This window comes from Stigmatopora nigra, chromosome 15 (assembly GCF_051989575.1).
Source record: "Stigmatopora nigra isolate UIUO_SnigA chromosome 15, RoL_Snig_1.1, whole genome shotgun sequence".
NCBI classification, from domain to species: Eukaryota; Metazoa; Chordata; class Actinopteri; order Syngnathiformes; family Syngnathidae; genus Stigmatopora; species Stigmatopora nigra.
Window position 1 is genome coordinate 7386813 of NC_135522.1, and position 18005 is coordinate 7404817.

The 18005-nt window shown below is 38.3% G+C and overlaps 2 protein-coding genes across 5 annotated transcripts; both read left to right on the forward strand.

Moving 5' to 3' along the window:
• The first annotated feature begins 4868 nt into the window (after nucleotides 1–4868).
• On the forward strand, nucleotides 4869–7479 carry LOC144208611 (prostaglandin E2 receptor EP1 subtype-like). Its single transcript, XM_077734548.1, has 3 exons — nucleotides 4869–5083; nucleotides 5507–6419; nucleotides 6723–7479. The coding sequence occupies exons 2-3, from the start codon at nucleotides 5541–5543 to the stop codon at nucleotides 6993–6995; spliced, it is 1152 nt and encodes a 383-aa protein (XP_077590674.1). The 5' UTR covers nucleotides 4869–5083; nucleotides 5507–5540; the 3' UTR covers nucleotides 6996–7479.
• A 723-nt stretch (nucleotides 7480–8202) lies between these two features.
• LOC144208181 (interleukin enhancer-binding factor 3 homolog) lies at nucleotides 8203–17531 on the forward strand. Of its 4 annotated transcripts, none has more exons than XM_077733893.1 (18): nucleotides 8203–8288; nucleotides 8789–8847; nucleotides 8933–9168; nucleotides 9248–9422; nucleotides 9762–9909; nucleotides 11472–11563; nucleotides 12750–12845; nucleotides 12958–13069; nucleotides 13160–13257; nucleotides 13327–13435; nucleotides 13543–13656; nucleotides 13803–14008; nucleotides 14178–14351; nucleotides 14514–14795; nucleotides 14892–15015; nucleotides 15115–15159; nucleotides 16433–16819; nucleotides 16934–17531. In XM_077733893.1, exons 2-18 carry the CDS (start codon nucleotides 8845–8847, stop codon nucleotides 17062–17064), a joined length of 2532 nt encoding a protein of 843 aa, XP_077590019.1. In that variant the 5' UTR covers nucleotides 8203–8288; nucleotides 8789–8844; the 3' UTR covers nucleotides 17065–17531. The 4 variants fall into 4 exon arrangements, with proteins under 4 accessions (XP_077590019.1, XP_077590022.1, XP_077590021.1 ...); XM_077733895.1 differs by lacking the exon at nucleotides 8203–8288 and adding an exon at nucleotides 8330–8440; XM_077733894.1 differs by lacking the exon at nucleotides 8203–8288 and adding an exon at nucleotides 8460–8559.
• The last annotated feature ends 474 nt before the right edge of the window (nucleotides 17532–18005 follow it).

The window sequence follows — 18005 nt, forward strand, 5'->3', positions numbered from 1 at the left end:
TCCACACATCCACCATCAGAGGGCGGTGTTCCATAATATCAGTGTTTGAATAATCATAATAGCTGAAAGAACAAATCTAAATACAGCTTTCATCAGTGTTTTTTTTTTCTCTTTTTTTCTAACATTGGACATTTACATCAGATGCAATCATCGGAAGGCACATTGCGCTACTGTGAGATCAATTCTCATTGAGTGCGTCTTAAAAGCATTTATGTTCTCATCAATGATTGAAGAGCCATGTACAGACGTATGTTTGTCTACCCAAACATTGACAGGATAATTTATGATATTCTCCTGGGCTTTACTCAGTTATTGCATCCACACATAATGATTTGCTTCTGTCAAAATACCTTTCAAGGGGGATCGTTGCAGATTCACTTTAACAATTCCTGGAAAAGAAAATAGCTGTGGGTGCAAATTGCTTATCCACATTGTTTTGCTTCGACCTTCTCACTGACCCACGTAGGCTTGGAGCTGGGGCCCAAATCCTTTTGAACTGGGACAGCGGCACCCAATGAAAGCAGTTGTATTTTGGTTGCCATCAATTCCAGCTAATGATATAAACTGGCTTTTGAAAACAAAGCAGACAAAAAATAAAATGTTGTCATTAGTTTTTGTTGTTATGGTCATCCTGGTTGGACAATAGAAGCAAGGATATATTTTGATAATAAGAAGTCCTTTTCAGTTAAATGTTTAGTTTGGACTTCAAAAGAGAAGAAAAGTGGAACCATGCTGCTATAGCTGCAGCTGTTTCCGTCTCTTCTCTCCATTATGCAAACATTTGAGAACACTAATGGCAAAGAGGCATGCCATGAGGTCAAAAGGAAATATCCTACAGTGTAAGAAGGCCAAACCTTCTTCAATCATGATGGAATTCTGATGATTTGAACTCTTAGGTAAATATCTCTGTAAAACCACTAAATGTGAACTTTCACAGAGGAGAATGTGAGGACTCATTTAAGTCTTCTGGAATTGGCAGAGCCTGAATAAACAGTCATTAAAACCTCATGCACAAACAACTCAAGCCTTTGGCGTATAATGCATCTGCAAGGTCAGGACACAAGATTGACACAGTAGATCTACTGTGTCATAAACCATTGCTTATTATATCTGCAATATCTTATCTTATTGTTTGTTTGTTTTTATTTACGCCTCTGAGAGTACTGCATTGGATTTCATAAGATAGTTCAGCAGTCCTGCAATTTTGTCTCCAGTTGCTGACTGCTATCATTCACATTAACATTGAGAAGTGAAAGATCCTTTAGAATGTTTACTAAGATTAAGCAGGCCTAAAATGGTTTAAGTTTCTCTTGGATGAAGAAGGATCTCATATGGTTCATTTGTCCTTCTCAGTAAAAAAATGGATTAGACATACAGCAAAGTCAATGGCAGCCAATGAGTTAAAAGGAAAGTGACTCTAAAATGCCCCTAAATTGTAGAGGAAGTGATTGAAAAGCTACCGGAAGCTGTCTATGAGAGAGCAAAGCATTCCAATGCAATTTGTTTTCTAGATTTGCAATCTGAATCCCCCCGACAAGAATAGGATACAATAAAGGAGAATTATTGTGCTGCAAGCGATTCTTGTACGAAGAAAATTGCAATATTTTTAAATTTTTGTGGTTTGATGATTAGGGGCCATGACGCTATCTATTTTTTCTGTTCCCTAGGTTCATTATTCTTCATGTCTATTTTATGGACCTCAAAATGACATTATTGCTCTCTGTGGGCATTTAATGTTTTGAAAGGGTGTAATAATAATCTTTATTATTTGTGTTTAAGGGCCCTGATCTGATTTGTTGATCAACTGTAAGAAGATATGTGTTTGACATATAACTAAGGTAAATTTAACAGAGTTATTTTACCAAAGTGAGTTCAGTTCTCAGGGAACCTATTTTTAGTCATTCCTATGGCCTGCAGCCCTAACTCTACTCTGTTCATGTCTTCTTTTTCTAAAACTGAAGATGTTGAGACAGAACAGGAATAGACAACGATTTCCTATGTTAACTTATCATGGAGGAAAACATTTATCATCACTTTCAAAAGTATTTGTGTGGGCTTAGATATACGTCATAGACTGCTTTTAACTGGAAATTTCATCTTTTCACAATATTGCATTTATTTTAACCCTTTGTGACTGTTTTTTGGTCATTTGAAGAACTTATTAAGACCTTGCATTGGCATTGAATGCTGTTTCGGATAATGGTGGAATAACCAGTTTTAGTCACAAATTCACTATACAGTAAATTTTATGGTGTTAATTCCATTCAGACAATTAGGTCACCATGAACTTTTTTACTCCCCTATCAACTCCTTTTATGTGAAGATGAGCTCTATTGCCTCTTTAGGACATCATAGTTTAACATTGCACCCCTAACAGAAATAGCATACAATCAAATTCGATTTGGTAAATGATGAATTTGCTTATATAACCTGAACACATTCTGTGTCATATTTGTTTCTGGGAGAAGTGGTTGAATCATTTTTTGTCAACTACTAGGAAGACTGAATTAAGTGCTTTAAACAGCCTGTTGTCCATTCACAACCTGCCTGTATTTACTTTTCAAGTGGAAGGGCTGTTCGGGAATTACACATGACTTCACTAAATGGTTCAGTCAGGGACACTTTTGATATATGTTTTGGTTTAGATAACGCTGTCGCCAGTTGAGCAGAAACATTTTCAACACAGTAGCAACACAGTTACATTTAAAAATATTTCAAGCATTTCCCAATACTAAGTTTGGCAAGTATAAACGTATTCTTTGGCATCAAGCCTGAGAAAATTCAGTTGCACTAGGATAAGTTTGAAATTTTATCCATCCATTTTGACTCGGAGGGGTGAATGAACAAATGAATTTGACCTTTCTGATACTATTGTTGATATGTGAAAGCATCAGATTTAAACAGAATGTGAAAAGTTGCTTTCATTTGCAGTGACAGCTACTATTGGTACTTACACAATGTCCCGATCTAATACTCCTTATTCCTTGTTGTCCGATGTGTTATGCTGTATTAGAGCCTGGAATGAAAATAAAAAACACTACGTCTTGTGAATGAGTCACCAATACATGTACACTTTGTTGTATTACAAGTAATAGTTTTTAAATGGTCTCATCAACTCAGAATATAAATAGAAACCATAGTATGAAATAACAAATACGGACCTAATTGTTAAGTCTTATACTTACAGTAAAAGCAAATGTTTTCAACAATGACATTCAAAAATAAACACAATCTTATCAGACAGAGTAAGGAATGCATTCTTCAATAGTTTTTGCTTCTGTTGCCCAAGCATTTTTAGAAATTATCGTTCTGGGGTCCCAAAAATAGTTTTGACCAACAGAATCTGTTTTGCCATTAATTTACCACCAACAAAACCATTCTTGTAACTGCTGATAAACATATCTGAATCAGTATAAAGTTGAAAAGAACTCTACTTTCATCCAAGCCTAAACAACTATAAAGAAAAAGAATGACATGGTACATTTCAGGGAAATATTTACATTCACTGGGGCCCCAAATGACACTTTTTGAACTTTATATTTCCACCCCACACAGCAAGAGTTGTCTCTAAAAAGAGATTAGACGTATATTAGTGCTAAATTAGTTTAAATCCACAGCAGACGGATAAAGACAGATCTAGTTGGACATCTATCATCGTGAACCCAATGATAAAAAAAGAAGAAAAATAAATTGTGAAGATAAGCGGTGCGAAAAATTAATGAATTAATATATTCTATCCTATCAACATATCCTTAAATATAGTAGTAAGAATTTGTGGCTTTTCAGGACACGTATGCACTAAAATATTTTGAGTCTGACAAGCAATTATAATGACGATACAGTTTTGCAGTACCTTTTTTTACTACTCCTATCATAGTTGGTTTTTAATCTGATTTACTGTGCAGCAAGTGATAACAGGTCTCCTCTCTTAGATCGTGAGCCATGCATTCAGTAATGAACAGGAATGATAATGTGAGCAGCTCTTTGTGAAGCAGTGGAGATTACATAGGAATGGTCAAGCATGAATGATTTAAAGCAAAAAGCAGGTCACATGAGTTTCTGTTTTTCTCACCAGGTAATATGCTAAGTTCAGTAAGGCCTGAAAAATTCATGGAGTCGTTTTTGTAGTAAAATATGATTTTGCACGTGTTCATGAAGTATGTGGTGTGTGCTGTAAACTCTCATGTATGTAAAGGAAGCTGCGGTTAACTTGTCCTCTAAAGGTCATTGTGAAGAGCTCAAATACTGAAATCAAATCCCTGTGTGCCTTGTTTAGACCTTTCATCTTCATCATTCTCAGTACATGTCACAGTATGCAGCCTATAATACGTGCAAAATAACAACAACAACAAAGCAGTGGTTCTAACCAAAATCAATGCTGATTATACTCAAATTTTAGATATTAGAGGACTTCCCATCAATTTGGTTTGATACTGCAATATTGTAAGTGAGGTTCAAACAAAGATTTGTACAATGTAAGAAGTGCAGAGATTTGGAGATCGTGTCTCATCTTAAAGTACTGCAGAATATTTGCATAGTTTCTTTGTGTACACAATATTTTGGAAATTCAGTGTTCCCAATATATATAATGAAGTTCCAATAGTTGAGAATGACAGTATTTCAAACGTAGATATTAAAAAGTACACACTTTTATGAGCAAACTGTATAGCGACTTGAGCTTTTGTTGTGGTATGAACATCATAAGACTATACTGTATATGTGTACAGTATACTATTGTACATACACTACTACATATTTTTGAATTTTTGAGGTTCTGACTCTCCTACAACGACGTCAGTTGTTTATCTTCCATGTGGGACACCCAGAGGTGATGTCCGCATGCTGCAGCTCTCACACATAAAAGCAGCCAGCCGGTCAAGAGAGGACCAGCTTGTGCAAAGTCAGAGGGAGGCTGCTTATCCCAACAGGCATCAGAATGGAGTTAGAATGTCAGGAAATTCCAAAGAAGGTTTTTGGAAGGGAATTAAACTTGGATTTTTATATTTGGGATTAAAACACAAATGCCATTGAGAGAAACATTGGATTGTATGTTTTTTTTTTTTTTTGGTATTTCAATTTAAAGGTAAGAAAACGTCATCCTTTTCAGTATTTTGTATGTCATATATCATCCCATACAATAACAGCGTCAAGCAATTACCAATAACCCAAAATTGGAAGCAATGTTTTAACAGCATCACAATAAGAAGCTATAGCAGCTCCTCGCTTCAAATATGAATAGTATAATTTAGTTGCAACTAGTAAGATGTTATTGGCTGAATTTAAACTCTTTCTGTGTCATTGATGAAGATAGACATTCAGTCCTGTAGTTCTTTTCAGTAAATAAATGAATGTTAGTCCGACCATCAATGGCACCCAATTAAGTTAACAACATTGAAAACTTTTTTCAGCATGCGGTAGCAATTCAACCTTACTAAAAGACCTGGTGAAAGTGTTATTCTATGAAACCTTTTCTGGCATACTAAATTAATTTTCTTTCTCCTTTCAGGACCCCTTAAGCAAATGACAACCACGGATCTGAGATGTTTGCAATTCAGCGCCACAATTCTTCGGTCGGCTTATCTATCCATCTTCAAAATAATGGAAGCACAATGTTGCACAAGGCAAAAGTGGGATGGATATACGGTAATTCCACCAATTCACCCACTAGTCCAACTGCTGCTGGTATCACCATGACTCTTGGAATTGTGTTTAATGTTGTGGCGCTTATCATTCTTGCCAAAGCCTACAACCGCTTTAGGCGGAGGTCAAAGGCCACATTTCTTCTTTTTGCCAGCTCGCTGGTTGCGACTGATTTGGCCGGGCATGTCATTAATGGAGCCTTGGTGCTGAGAAGATACACAGCAGGGATTATGAACTTGACTGATCCTCCCTCTGATTTTCCAGACAATCTCAAAACTGATCCAGATGTCCCCTGTTTGTTTTTGGGTTGCTGCATGGTGTTTTTTGGCCTGTCCCCCCTCTTCCTTGGCTGTGCTATGGCCGCTGAGCGATGCTTAGGTGTCTCCAGGCCTTTGTTACATGCTCGTTTGGTCACAACAGCACGAACAAAGATGGCACTAGCTCTCATCTGGCTGCTAGCATTGTGTGTCGCCGTCCTGCCGTTTTTCAGTTTAGGAGCCTACGCTTATCAATACCCAGGCTCATGGTGTTTTATCAGGGTGATGGACGGAACTCAAAGCACAGATTTGGCCTTTGTGACTCTATTCTCTGGACTAGCATTGAGCTCTCTGGGTGTTGCTTTTGTGTGTAACACCATCAGTGGGATAACACTCATGAGAGCAAGACTAAAGAAGAAATCTAGCTCCCAACGCAGTTCGGCAAGGTCCCATGACACTGAGATGGTGGTCCAGCTGGTTGGCATAATGGTTGCCTCGAGCATCTGCTGGAGCCCTCTGTTGGTGAGTTGCAGCTACAATCTGAGCATATTTTTTGTTTTTAGTATGAATCTATTTCAAATTTTAGGATTTTTCAGTCGTATTTATTTAGTTATAACAATACAAATATATTAGACCTAATGAAAATACTATATTTGTAGTATTGACTGGTGTTACATATGTGAACATCAATTTTTGGGTCAAGTAGGCCATACTGGCATAATACAAAAAGTTAATACTAATGTTACAACTCCGAGTGTTTTTAAAATTATGAATGCAAGATACTAGGATAATCACATTAACTGCATTGCCATTAATTGTCAATAGGTTTTTGGATTGATATCAGCCACCCGGTCTTACAGCGGCTCTCTCGGCCCAGACAGAAACACTTACGAGGATTTAATGGTAACTGGAGTTCGAATGGCGACCTGTAACCAGATCTTGGACCCATGGGTGTACATTTTGCTGCGGCGTGCCATCCTCAAGAAGATTTACGGGATTACAAAAAGGCAAGCAAGTCTGAGGGGAAGTATGCTTCGCTCTATTCGCTGGGACATCAGCTCCTTTCATAATTCAGAGAAAAAAAATGTTGAATTTTAATCACACTGTCTGCTATTCAATACCAAACTGCGACCTGTTCAACTCGGTCAGAATGTTACTCCGAATGGCTGGAAGGAAAAAGATACTTGAAATATAAATGAAAAGCTGAAGATGTGACTTGTTTCTTACAGTTGTAAAATGTGACAATCTGTAGTGTCCAAATGCTAAATATACACATTTGAATTTTGCCTATTCAAATTGATACTTGTCCTCTATGAGAACACAACCTAATTTTAATGCATTTTGTTGAAATACATATAATACATTATGTTTGGTCCATATGAAGATCTTATTCCAGAATTTTCAAAAGCTAAATAATAATAATAATGTGAATTGTAAAAATGTCGAATTCATTGGACTGAGATAGAAGCGAAAAACTTACCTCATTTTAACGATGTGAAAGTGTGTACAGTCAGTTTGTTGTTTCAATACAGACATAGTTATGTGATTGTGCTTCTATTGTAGAAATCTTAAAATAAACAATCTGAAATCAAAATAATGTTGTATTTATCATCCACTAACGCAAACAATTTATCTTTTCATCTCCGTGAATCATTACATGGCTTTGAAGTATCACTTTTAAAACACAGTACACATTTTTAGTGCTTATATGTCCAGTTATTAATAATGTTTGGGTTTTGTATGTTTTTTTTAAGTGATTTATCAGTTAGGCACAAATAGTGCATAACATTTCATGTGCTGGATTGCCTCTGTATGTATGTAACTATTATACTAGTCAGTATGACGAGATGAATCCTGCCTCAAATATTTCAGAATTTTAAAATTGTTTGATCAGTTACTCTAAATCTTGCTAGTCAACTTCTATATGCAAAACCTGAGAAATATGCACAGATTAATACATTAATGCATTACATGTCATTAATTGCAATTACATGTCAAACTTTTTTATTAATCAACCCTTTGGGTTACCCTATATATTAGGAAAATCAGAATTTGGGGAGGATTGATAATAACCAATATATAATACAATAACAAACAGCACAATCTATTAGGTCTCAGATCTTCATCATTCAAGCACGATGTCGTTACTTGCTTATTAACAAACAGATGGACAGATCGTCACTGGACATTTGACCTTTTATCTTGCCTTATATTGCAAATCTATATTATTAAAATATGACGATGTTGTCGTCACGCGCAGCTTTCTGTTTGTATTGGATGGTGAGAGAAAAAAAAAGAAGTGAGCATCCTCCAATGACAAAAAGATGGGCGTAACCCACTTCATGACGATTTTCCTGCTCAAACAGAAGTGGATCGAAGGAAACAACTGATGTGAGTAAATATAATTGTTAACAGCATTTGCAAGAAACACGATGCAATCAAATTAAGAAAGCCACCGAAATATGATCGATAGTCCGATCTTCTTCGTTCGTGAATGGTTTTCTTTGCGCAATTACGATTCTACATCGAGGAGACTCGTGCGTGTGGGTGCCATTTTCCCGTGCATCCCGGTGTTTGACAATTTTAAGTGAATATTTGAAAAGATCCACAGATCCGGGTAGAATAATTTCTATCGGGCAACATCAGATACTATTGCGCCTCGGTGAGCAAATCGGCGGATCATGAGTTACCTATGTTCTTCTGAGGTTGTTGTGCGCGTGTTAGCAACCTTTGCCACCACTGGTGATGAATTAAAATGGCGCTGCCTTCCAAACTGGAGCAGATGCTGTTGTGGGGGGATTTTATGCTCCTACTTTTAAATACTTATTTCGATATTGCATCTGTACGTAATGTGTGATCTGCACCCTAACTATTTCTTTTATTTTCCTCAGATCACACCTCTGTTGGCAACTACTTCAAATAATCTAAAATTGTCTTTGGAACAGAGATGGTAATCATTTACTTTTAACTTCATGCATTTTTTGTATGGTAGTTTGTTATCTAACAAACATGCCTCTGCTCCCTGTCACCCATAGGGCCCTCCACTGCGCTACCGATCTTTGCGTGTGTTTTTGCACGACGACCGCCATGTCATGGCCAAGCATTCTGCAATCTACCCTTCTCAGGAAGAACTGGAGAGTGTGCAAAACATGGTCTCCCACACAGAACGAGCCCTCAAGGCTGTCTCAGACTGGCTAGATAAGCAAGAGAAGTCTGATGGTGATGGTGCTGGCGCTGTTGCCGGTGCTGGTGCTGATACTGAAAAAGAGAGGTGCATGATTTGATGAAGTATTCAATCAAAGATGTATGAAAGTTTTAGCTCCTTACACTTATTTTACCTCATTTGTCAGTGAGCCCAAAGAATCAGCAACACGTACCCTTCGTGGTGTGATGAGGGTGGGCCTTGTTGCCAAGGGCCTTTTGTTGAAAGGCGATCAGGACCTTGAACTGGTTCTTCTTTGTAAGGACAAGCCAACCATCGGTTTGCTAAAGAATGTTTCAGAGAACCTGGCAACACAGCTAAAGGTGAGAGCTTAGTTTATTATTTTTCTTTAGATTATTCTCATAAAACAATCTATTTGCGCATGCCACAACCTCCTTGTAAATTAGTAGTCTGGTGACCCCTAAACTAAAAGTCCATATTTACAGTTAAGGCTTTATTGGCAGCAATTGAAGATCAACACATGAAACAAACAGAACTGGACAAAGTTTTTATCCCTTATCTTTTAACTCATTAGCTGCAATTGACAATGGTAGTCATCGAATCCATTTTGACTGAGAGGCTGAACGAATGCCATAATGAATTACAAAGCGTGCTTGGCTACATGTATTAATGGCAAATGAAATTATTTCCATCTCCTGCAGACCATAACAGAAGAAGAGTATCATGTGAGTCAACACGTCGGAGAGGCCTCGATTATTATCGAAAACACCAAGGAGCCCCCTCTCACCCTTACCATTCATCTGACATCTCCATTGGTTCGAGAGGAGATGGAGAAGGCCGTTGCTGGCGGTATGTGACATTAGACTACGGTGTTGATTATTTTTATAGCCTTCCTCCCCTTCTTGCTGGGAGGTCATGCAGACAAGATAGATATTGTTTATTGGGCCTTCAATGGAGCTAAGGGACAAGAAAACACTGTCACATAATAATGCTGTGCTATACTTATAGCTTTGTAGACAATCTCATAGTTCCATGTAATGTAATTGTACATTTATGATGGCCCAATATACAGTATAGGGCAGGTAGCTTTGCTGAAGACATGGATTTGTCTTCCCTCCTTATGGTCAAAGTCACAAAATGAATGAAGGCTTACTGAGAATTTAAACAAAAAGAGACCACTTTTCTTTGCATGTGCTTTATCATTCATGAACGGTTTGCATTTCAGCAAAATTGAGTTGCATAAATTATTGTGTAAGTGTCCTTGGTTGTTTAACTCACAAGTGGGTTGAGTGCAATGTTTCGCCAAACAGCTTAGGGTTGCAGATAAGGGCAAGAAATTCCTGTTGTGTTTCACACAGAAGACCTGTAAATCCATGGGGTCTTTGCCTACTTTTTTGTAGTGGCAAAAAAAACTTTTTTTCAGGCTATAAACATCAATGATTTTTTACATTCTCTTTTAGCATGAGTTGTTTGGATTAAATAAATCCTGACCAAGTGCCCAAGGGGTTTTAAGAGGAATGGGCCTAGTTAAACACTAGTGTAAAGACAGGGTGTAATCCAACAAAGAATTAACACTAAAATAAATGCAATACTTGGCAGTTTACTGACTCTCAAGCTTCTTTTCATTGTATTGTCTGTGAATCACAGTATTTTATCCTTTCATTAATTTAATTACCAGTAACTGTAAAATATACATTGTTGCTTTTAGCAGAAATCATTTTTATGGTTAGATAAAAAAAATGCAATTAGCTCATGACCATGTAGACTGAATCATCACTGTTTGGTGGAAATGGGCTTTAAGCAGTAAGAAGGTACTGTACAATGTCCTTATTTGCAACCCTGTGCTAACGTTTATTCCCAGTTTGGGTCTTTGTAAGCCATCAGTTTTGCTGAATTGCGGACCTGTTTTGATACCCACCTTTTGTGTACCTGATAACATGTACCTGTGGTTCCAATTCTGATTGTCTCTGTCAAGCCTTCTAGTTTGTCAATTTTAGGGACGCTGGACCTTTGACCAACTGGCCGCTCTCTGTCTCGGAAGGGGCAAAGTGCAGTGTACCCAGTATTGGGGCAAAGGGGAGGGGCTCTTCCTCCTGTCTATATCAGAAAAAGTACACCACAGCTATGCAACCATGGGTATGCAACCTCCACATAGACAATTTGTAAATGGCAACTTCTCTTCGCATTACTTTTGCTAGTTGGTTTTGTGTAGATTTTTGTCCTGCTGTAAACATGCAAAACCATATCAACACGGAGGTTAAGAGCATTCGCTGGTTCTCCAGTGGAGGAGTCCCCCTCCCCTTACCTCTTCTGCCTGTGGTTTGGGAAAGCTGCCTGTGTTCCCCCTGGCCGGATGACAGAACTCCCCTTGGTCAAACTGTACCTTGTCTTCTTATTCCACCTGCCAATAGAAACGCTATCAGTCAACGATCCCCCGGATGCTCTGGACAGGCAGAAATGCATTACTGCCTTGGCGTCTCTTCGCCACGCTAAGTGGTTCCAGGTTTGATTCTTGTCTTTATTTGTCTTTTAAAACAGAAGTAGTAGTTTCAATTTTGATTTATGTGCTCTTTTTGTCTTCCTGTCTTTTATTTCATGTTTGTACTTATCTTTTAATGGCTCTAATGGAGTGTTATCTTTTATTAACGATTACTCAAAATCTTTGCCATTACAGTGTCGTCAACTTTGTTACATTTTCATAAACTCCTAAAGGGATATTTGAGACATATATAAATCACAGCTGTATAAATGACAGCTTTGTTTTGTCCTGGGTCTAGTTCATCCATTTAGGCAAAAATACATTGGCATTTGGGACTAACCAGGTATCCTGGTGCAATATTTCTATTATCCAACTGTTTTTGTTAGTCGTAGTAACATAAACCCTAACCTAATGATGAGCCACGATATCGCGAAACTTAGATATCAAGTAGACGGAAGTAAAATGCTGTCCTATTCAGACTAGTTAGCCATCTAATTAGATAACTCCTCGAATTGGAGGTCTCTGAGAAATTGTTCATTTGCCGCCAGCTATCACAGTTGAAATGGATTTGTTGTCTATCATAATCAAGGGCACTGAATAAATTAACGTAGATGCCTCCTGGTGTTTTTGAGAAGCCACACATGCCATCCTATTGTGCATCTAGGCAAACTCAGTATTACATGCGCAACAATACTCACAGCTGTAATTGGCTGTTGTCTTCCTCGTTCCAATTTAAGTGACAAATCGGGTCACCACCTATTTCAAATTCATCAGGAATATTGCACCTTGAGTACTGTCCTAGTGTTTGTTTTTGATTTTACTTTGACTGACTATAACATTGCCCCACTGACAACCCACACACTTGTCCCACTTCTTTAAAATGGTTTACTCCACCCCCCTATCCAAAGCGTGAATTATGTTATATTCATCTTTGGCTACACATAATTGCTATTTGAATGTTTTTTGCTTGGTTCACAATGCTATACATTTCATCATCAGTTGATTCACTATCAGTCCTGGGTCAATAGAGTGTTTATAATTAAATTTATACAATTTATAGAGTAATGTCCTACTTTTAGTGATGTAATTTTACATTTAATTACATATTGTCTTGATTTTAAGTAGATATATCCTGTCATCCCTCCTGTTTGACTCAATTTGCTTGTCGTCCCATGTCTCCACCCTCTATCCCCATTCACTGTGTCCTCAGGCCAGAGCCAATGGGCTACGTTCCTGTGTAATTGTCATCCGGGTTCTAAGGGATCTTTGTGCCTGCATCCCCACATGGTCCCCACTTGTTGGCTGGGTGAGTTAAAGCTCTTAAATAACCATGAAATAATATGATTTTTGTCAGTAAAAGTTTCCAAGATCTTTATCTCTTATTCAATTCCTTAAAAATGTTGATCTGTGCTATGTAGCCACTGGAGTTGATCTGCGAGAAAGCTATTGGCACAGGAAACCGTCCAATGATGGCAGGAGAAGCATTGCGCAGAGTCTTAGAATGCCTTGCTTCTGGAATCCTGCTGCCAGGTAAATTTATGTGAATCTAGCAGAATAGTACTGTATTCAACCTTTTTTTAAGCAAAGATGCTCCAATTCAGTTTTACTCTTGCCATCTAGATGCTGCTGGAATCGCTGACCCTTGTGAAAAAGAGCCCACAGATGCAGTAGCTCACTTGGATCATCAACAGAGAGAAGACATCACATTGAGTGCACAAGTAAGAAAAATGTCTTTTGTGGGTAACATTCTCACTTAATTGAGCGCTTACCTTTATTTGTATCCATAGTATGCCTTAAGGCTGTCAGCTTTTGGACAGATTCACAAAGTGCTTGGAATGGACCCACTTCCCTCCAAGGTACCCAAGAAAACTCCTGGACCTCGGATTGATTATATAGGTAAACAACCCTTTTGGTGAAGAGTCAGAAGATTGTTGGATTTTATGTTGTGGTTTCAGTGAATTCCTTCAAGTATAGTAAAAGTTTTCCCCATAATCTTTTCTCAGTGCAAATCCCACCCAGTACTGCATACGCTGCACCAATGAAGCGTCCCATTGAGGAAGAGGAGGGAATTGAAGACAAAAGTCCCAATAAGAAGAAGAAAAAACTACAGAAGAAATGTAAGTTAACTCCCGTGGAGGTGTAGATGACCGATAATAAGTCTCAGTATAGTTTGAAAGCCACGAGCTGGGTAAAATCTGGTTTAAATAAGACTAACATTACAGTACATTATGTCTGAAAGTGGCCATTGCCTTTCGTCCACCAGCTGCCGAGGATAAGTCTGAACCTCCCCAAGCTATGAATGCATTGATGAGACTCAACCAGCTGAGGCCCGGTCTACAGTACAAGCTGATATCCCAGACAGGCCCGGTCCATGTTCCTGTCTTCACTATGGCTGTACAAGTTGATGGCAAAAATTATGAAGCCTCCGGGCCTTCCAAACGGACAGCCAAGCTACATGTAGCTGTCAAGGTGAGTTAGCTCATGTTGGTTGAAGGGCAGTTCAAATAAACTGCTTAGAAATGTCATTGTTTACCTTTTAACACTGCTAACCACTGTTTTTGTTTGTGTATAGTCCAGTGCAGTCTGTTTTTTTGTGTGTGTGTATTAAATTACAATCCTTTTTTTAATATAATTCCAGGTACTGCAAGAAATGGGTTTACCCACAGGAATGGAAGTAAAAACTCCGGAGCCATCAACAGTTGAAGAACCCCCTGTATCAGTCGCTCCAGTGGATGTGAAGACAGAAGTCACCGAAGTTCCTATACCTGTGCCAGAAGGAACGGCTGCTACAGATTCTACTGATGCTGCAGACGTAAAGAGCTCCTAACATTGATTAGACACAAATAATGCGCAAGCAATAACACCCAATCCATGCGTGTCCGAAATGTAGCACCTTTTGGCACAAATTCCTGAGCAATATCCAATAAGAAATAATGGCATTAGATAGTAGGACTAATCTAATCTCTAATTTTAGGCCAACCGCCAACAAGGACCGATCCTGACCAAACACGGCAAGAACCCTGTGATGGAGCTGAATGAAAAGCGTCGTTGCCTGAAATATGAGCTCATCTCAGAAACTGGAGGCAGTCATGACAAGCTCTTTGTAATGGAAGTTGATATTGATGGGGAGAAGTTCCAGGGATCCGGATCCAACAAAAAAGTGGCCAAAGCTCATGCAGCACTTGCGGCTTTGGAGCAGCTCTTTCCTGAGGGTTCTGTGACTGAAGTGCCTAAAAAGAAAAAGGGACAAACAATGGTAGGGTCTGAGTAAAAAGGACGTTGATGTGTTTTTCCTCCCGTATTCTTTATTCTGCAGTGTCAACTGAAATCTTCTTGATGAATCTGTATTTAGAAAGACGACTCCTTTAGCTCGATGGGACCTCCTGGAGATACCCCTTCACCCAGGGGTAGGGGACGAGGACGAGGTCGTGGATGGGGCCGTGGGTTCAATAACGGAGGGGGCTGTGGAGGTGGAGGTATTTAAAAAAAAATGTTTTTTGCTAATCGGAAACACTGCATTTAAAGCACCAAACAGTATTCCCATTGTTCTAAATTCATGGTCTGTTGCCCAACAGGCTTTGGGGCGTATGGCTATGGCGGAAGCTCAATGTATGGATACAGTAAGTAAATCTTTTTTTATAAATGTTTTGTCTTTTATTGTCACCACCATTACAAAGCAAGAAATCAAACTAGTCAGTCTGGTCCGAACATGCTGTTGTGAAAAGTCACACACATTGTTCAGCATTCAGCAAAACTCTTAGCAAGAGGTCTAAATATTGACCGTGTTTTTTTTTTAATTTAAGTCCTCTGCTTTAATTAAGCCTCAAGGAATATTTTGGGCATTCGAGCTGAGGATTGACCCTCCTGAGTGTGACAGGAGAAGGGAAAACTTTTATAGTCATTGCAACAAGTCCCTGTGAATGCAATTTGGGCCCCCATAAATCCAATTCAAACCTGCTTTTAAAGCAGAACAAATTCTGAATAAGAAAAACTAATTGTGATATTTCCCCCCTTCTCTGCCTTGTCTCACTCTTTAGGTGACTTTGTCTCAGACTCCTTTGGCCACCAAGCATTTGAGAACTAAATCTTCCCCTTGTTTTAGAATATAAAAACAACAATATAGTAAACTAGACAAAACATTCAGTTTGGTCCAGCTGCACCCAGAACTCCCTTCAACTCCACAACTCTGGAAATATACAACGATAATCCTATTTTGTCATTCCGCTTGCAACCTGGATGAGATGATCTGCTTACGTGCAAGTCACCATCTGCTGTGGATGTATCAAACATCTGGATATCTACAGGGTGGATTGGTTTTAGAAGACCCCCTTTTTTATAAGCGTGGAAAAATATGTTTTGTGAAAGACAAACAACAAATTGTCTTTTAGACTTTTTTTTTAATCTTTCAATTCTGTTGATTCACCAACAGGATTTTTTTTTTAATATTATACATTCATTTTTTGCATCTGCACTTAGACATTCATGACAATTTAAATGTGCCTTTAACTCTTTTGCTGCCATCCAGGTAGATGTTTAGTAATAACATCCTTCCATACTTTTTGTCAGGGAAGTAGTATTCAGAGTATTTGTTATGGTTGGTAGCAAATGAAGAATATATATAAATTAAAACACAGGCAGCCAAAGAGTTAAAGGACTATTAAGTCAAGTCTGCACTAAATGCATGATCCTTCTTTTGTTAGTGTAGCTTTATCGTAAATAGTTCCAGAGACAAGCTTACTTAATTAAATTCCATGTTTTAGTCTTTTTTTATTTTTTAGTTTTTCAATAAATGTGATTGAGGTCAATAAATACAGTACTACTTAAAACGTGTTTGGTAATTTCTGATTAACGAGCTGCGAGTTAAAAGATGTTCCCCGTGCTGTTATTTCTCAGATTACTACAACAATGGTGGTGCAAATGCAGGAGGCGGGTTCTCAGGTGGAACCAATACCTCACAGGGATCACCCCAAAGCTCATATGGCTCATACTATGATGGTGATGGAGCCTACAAATCCATGGCTGCTGCTAAAAATCCCAAAAAGAAACCAGCAAGGGGTGGGAAATCATCTTTTCAGGTTCCCTCAGGTGGGAATACTGCATCAACAGGGAGCTACCAAGCCAGCAATTCTGGACAGGCCAACTACAACCAATATGGCCAAGGCTATGGTCAGGCAAAGAAGAATTATAACCAGGGAAGTACAACTGGATACTCTTACAGCACAGCATACCCGAGCCAGGTGACCGGTGGAGTTGGAGGAAACCAGGACTACAATTACGATGGTAAGTGAGGTTGGATAATCCTAATGTTACAAAAAAATTTAACCCGGCAATCACATAAATGTGAATAACCAAATGTTGGATTTAAATTGACATGTTATGCTTCTCCCTGGATAGGTTTCAGCAGCCAGTCCAATTACAACATGCAAGGTTCTGGAGAAAACCAGGGTTACAACAGCAGCCCGACACAGTACAATGCCGTAAACTACAACAAGCTGGACACTAGTGGGAATTACCAATATAGATAAATTGAGTTTTGCCAATTTGCTGAATCAGCTTGCCCTCTATCCTTGCATTTTTGCCTCAAATATTCTGTCAAGAATGTGATTGATGGCTTACCTGTGCTCTGATTTCCTCCATTGATGTGCATTGTGTTACTCAAGTTCAGGCGGATTTGTCGCAATGATTAGTAGTAGTCCTGTTTTGAAAGGTTTCATAATTTCAACCTTGTACTATGATATATATTTTTTTGTATTTATACCAAGTGTGAAATGTGCTTACAAGCCCTACCTAAGGTGATTTTAATTTGCAGAAACACGAGCTACTCTATGCTTGTAGATAAGTGCTTCTTTTCCCTTTTTAATAATTTCACTTCTATTTCTGTAGAAGATAGATGAAAATGCACAGTAATGTTTCACTAGCTAAATTTTGTGGATACTTTTCCGGTCAATGTTTGTAACCATGTCTTTCTATTGATAAATGTTTTACTTTGGTCCTTTTGAGTCGGAGTTTTGATTTAACTGCTTGTCACTGGAATGATTGATTTTAGGTATGTTGAACCTTTATGGCAGAGAGAAAAGGCAGATATAATAGTTGCAAACATGGTAAACCAAAATTCTGTTTATACATTTTTTATATAATTATATAAAACAACTGTATATACAGTCTATAGCTCAAAAAGCACATTTTAAACTACTAGATGTTTTTGAACTGTCAAGAAACATAACTAATACATATGTTACACATCTGAGATGTCACTTTCTCATTAAATACAAGTATAATGCTCAATATTTACCAATTATACAGCAAAGCCTAAATACCTACAAAGGTGCGCTCGTACCAATAATTGTGGCGATCTTTCGCCTGCCGCTAGAGGTTGCTCGCGGACAACTACCACTTCAGTTTTGTAGATGAGCGCTCCGCACGGGGGTAACCTATTCTAAATTTAGAATCAGGACACAATATATAA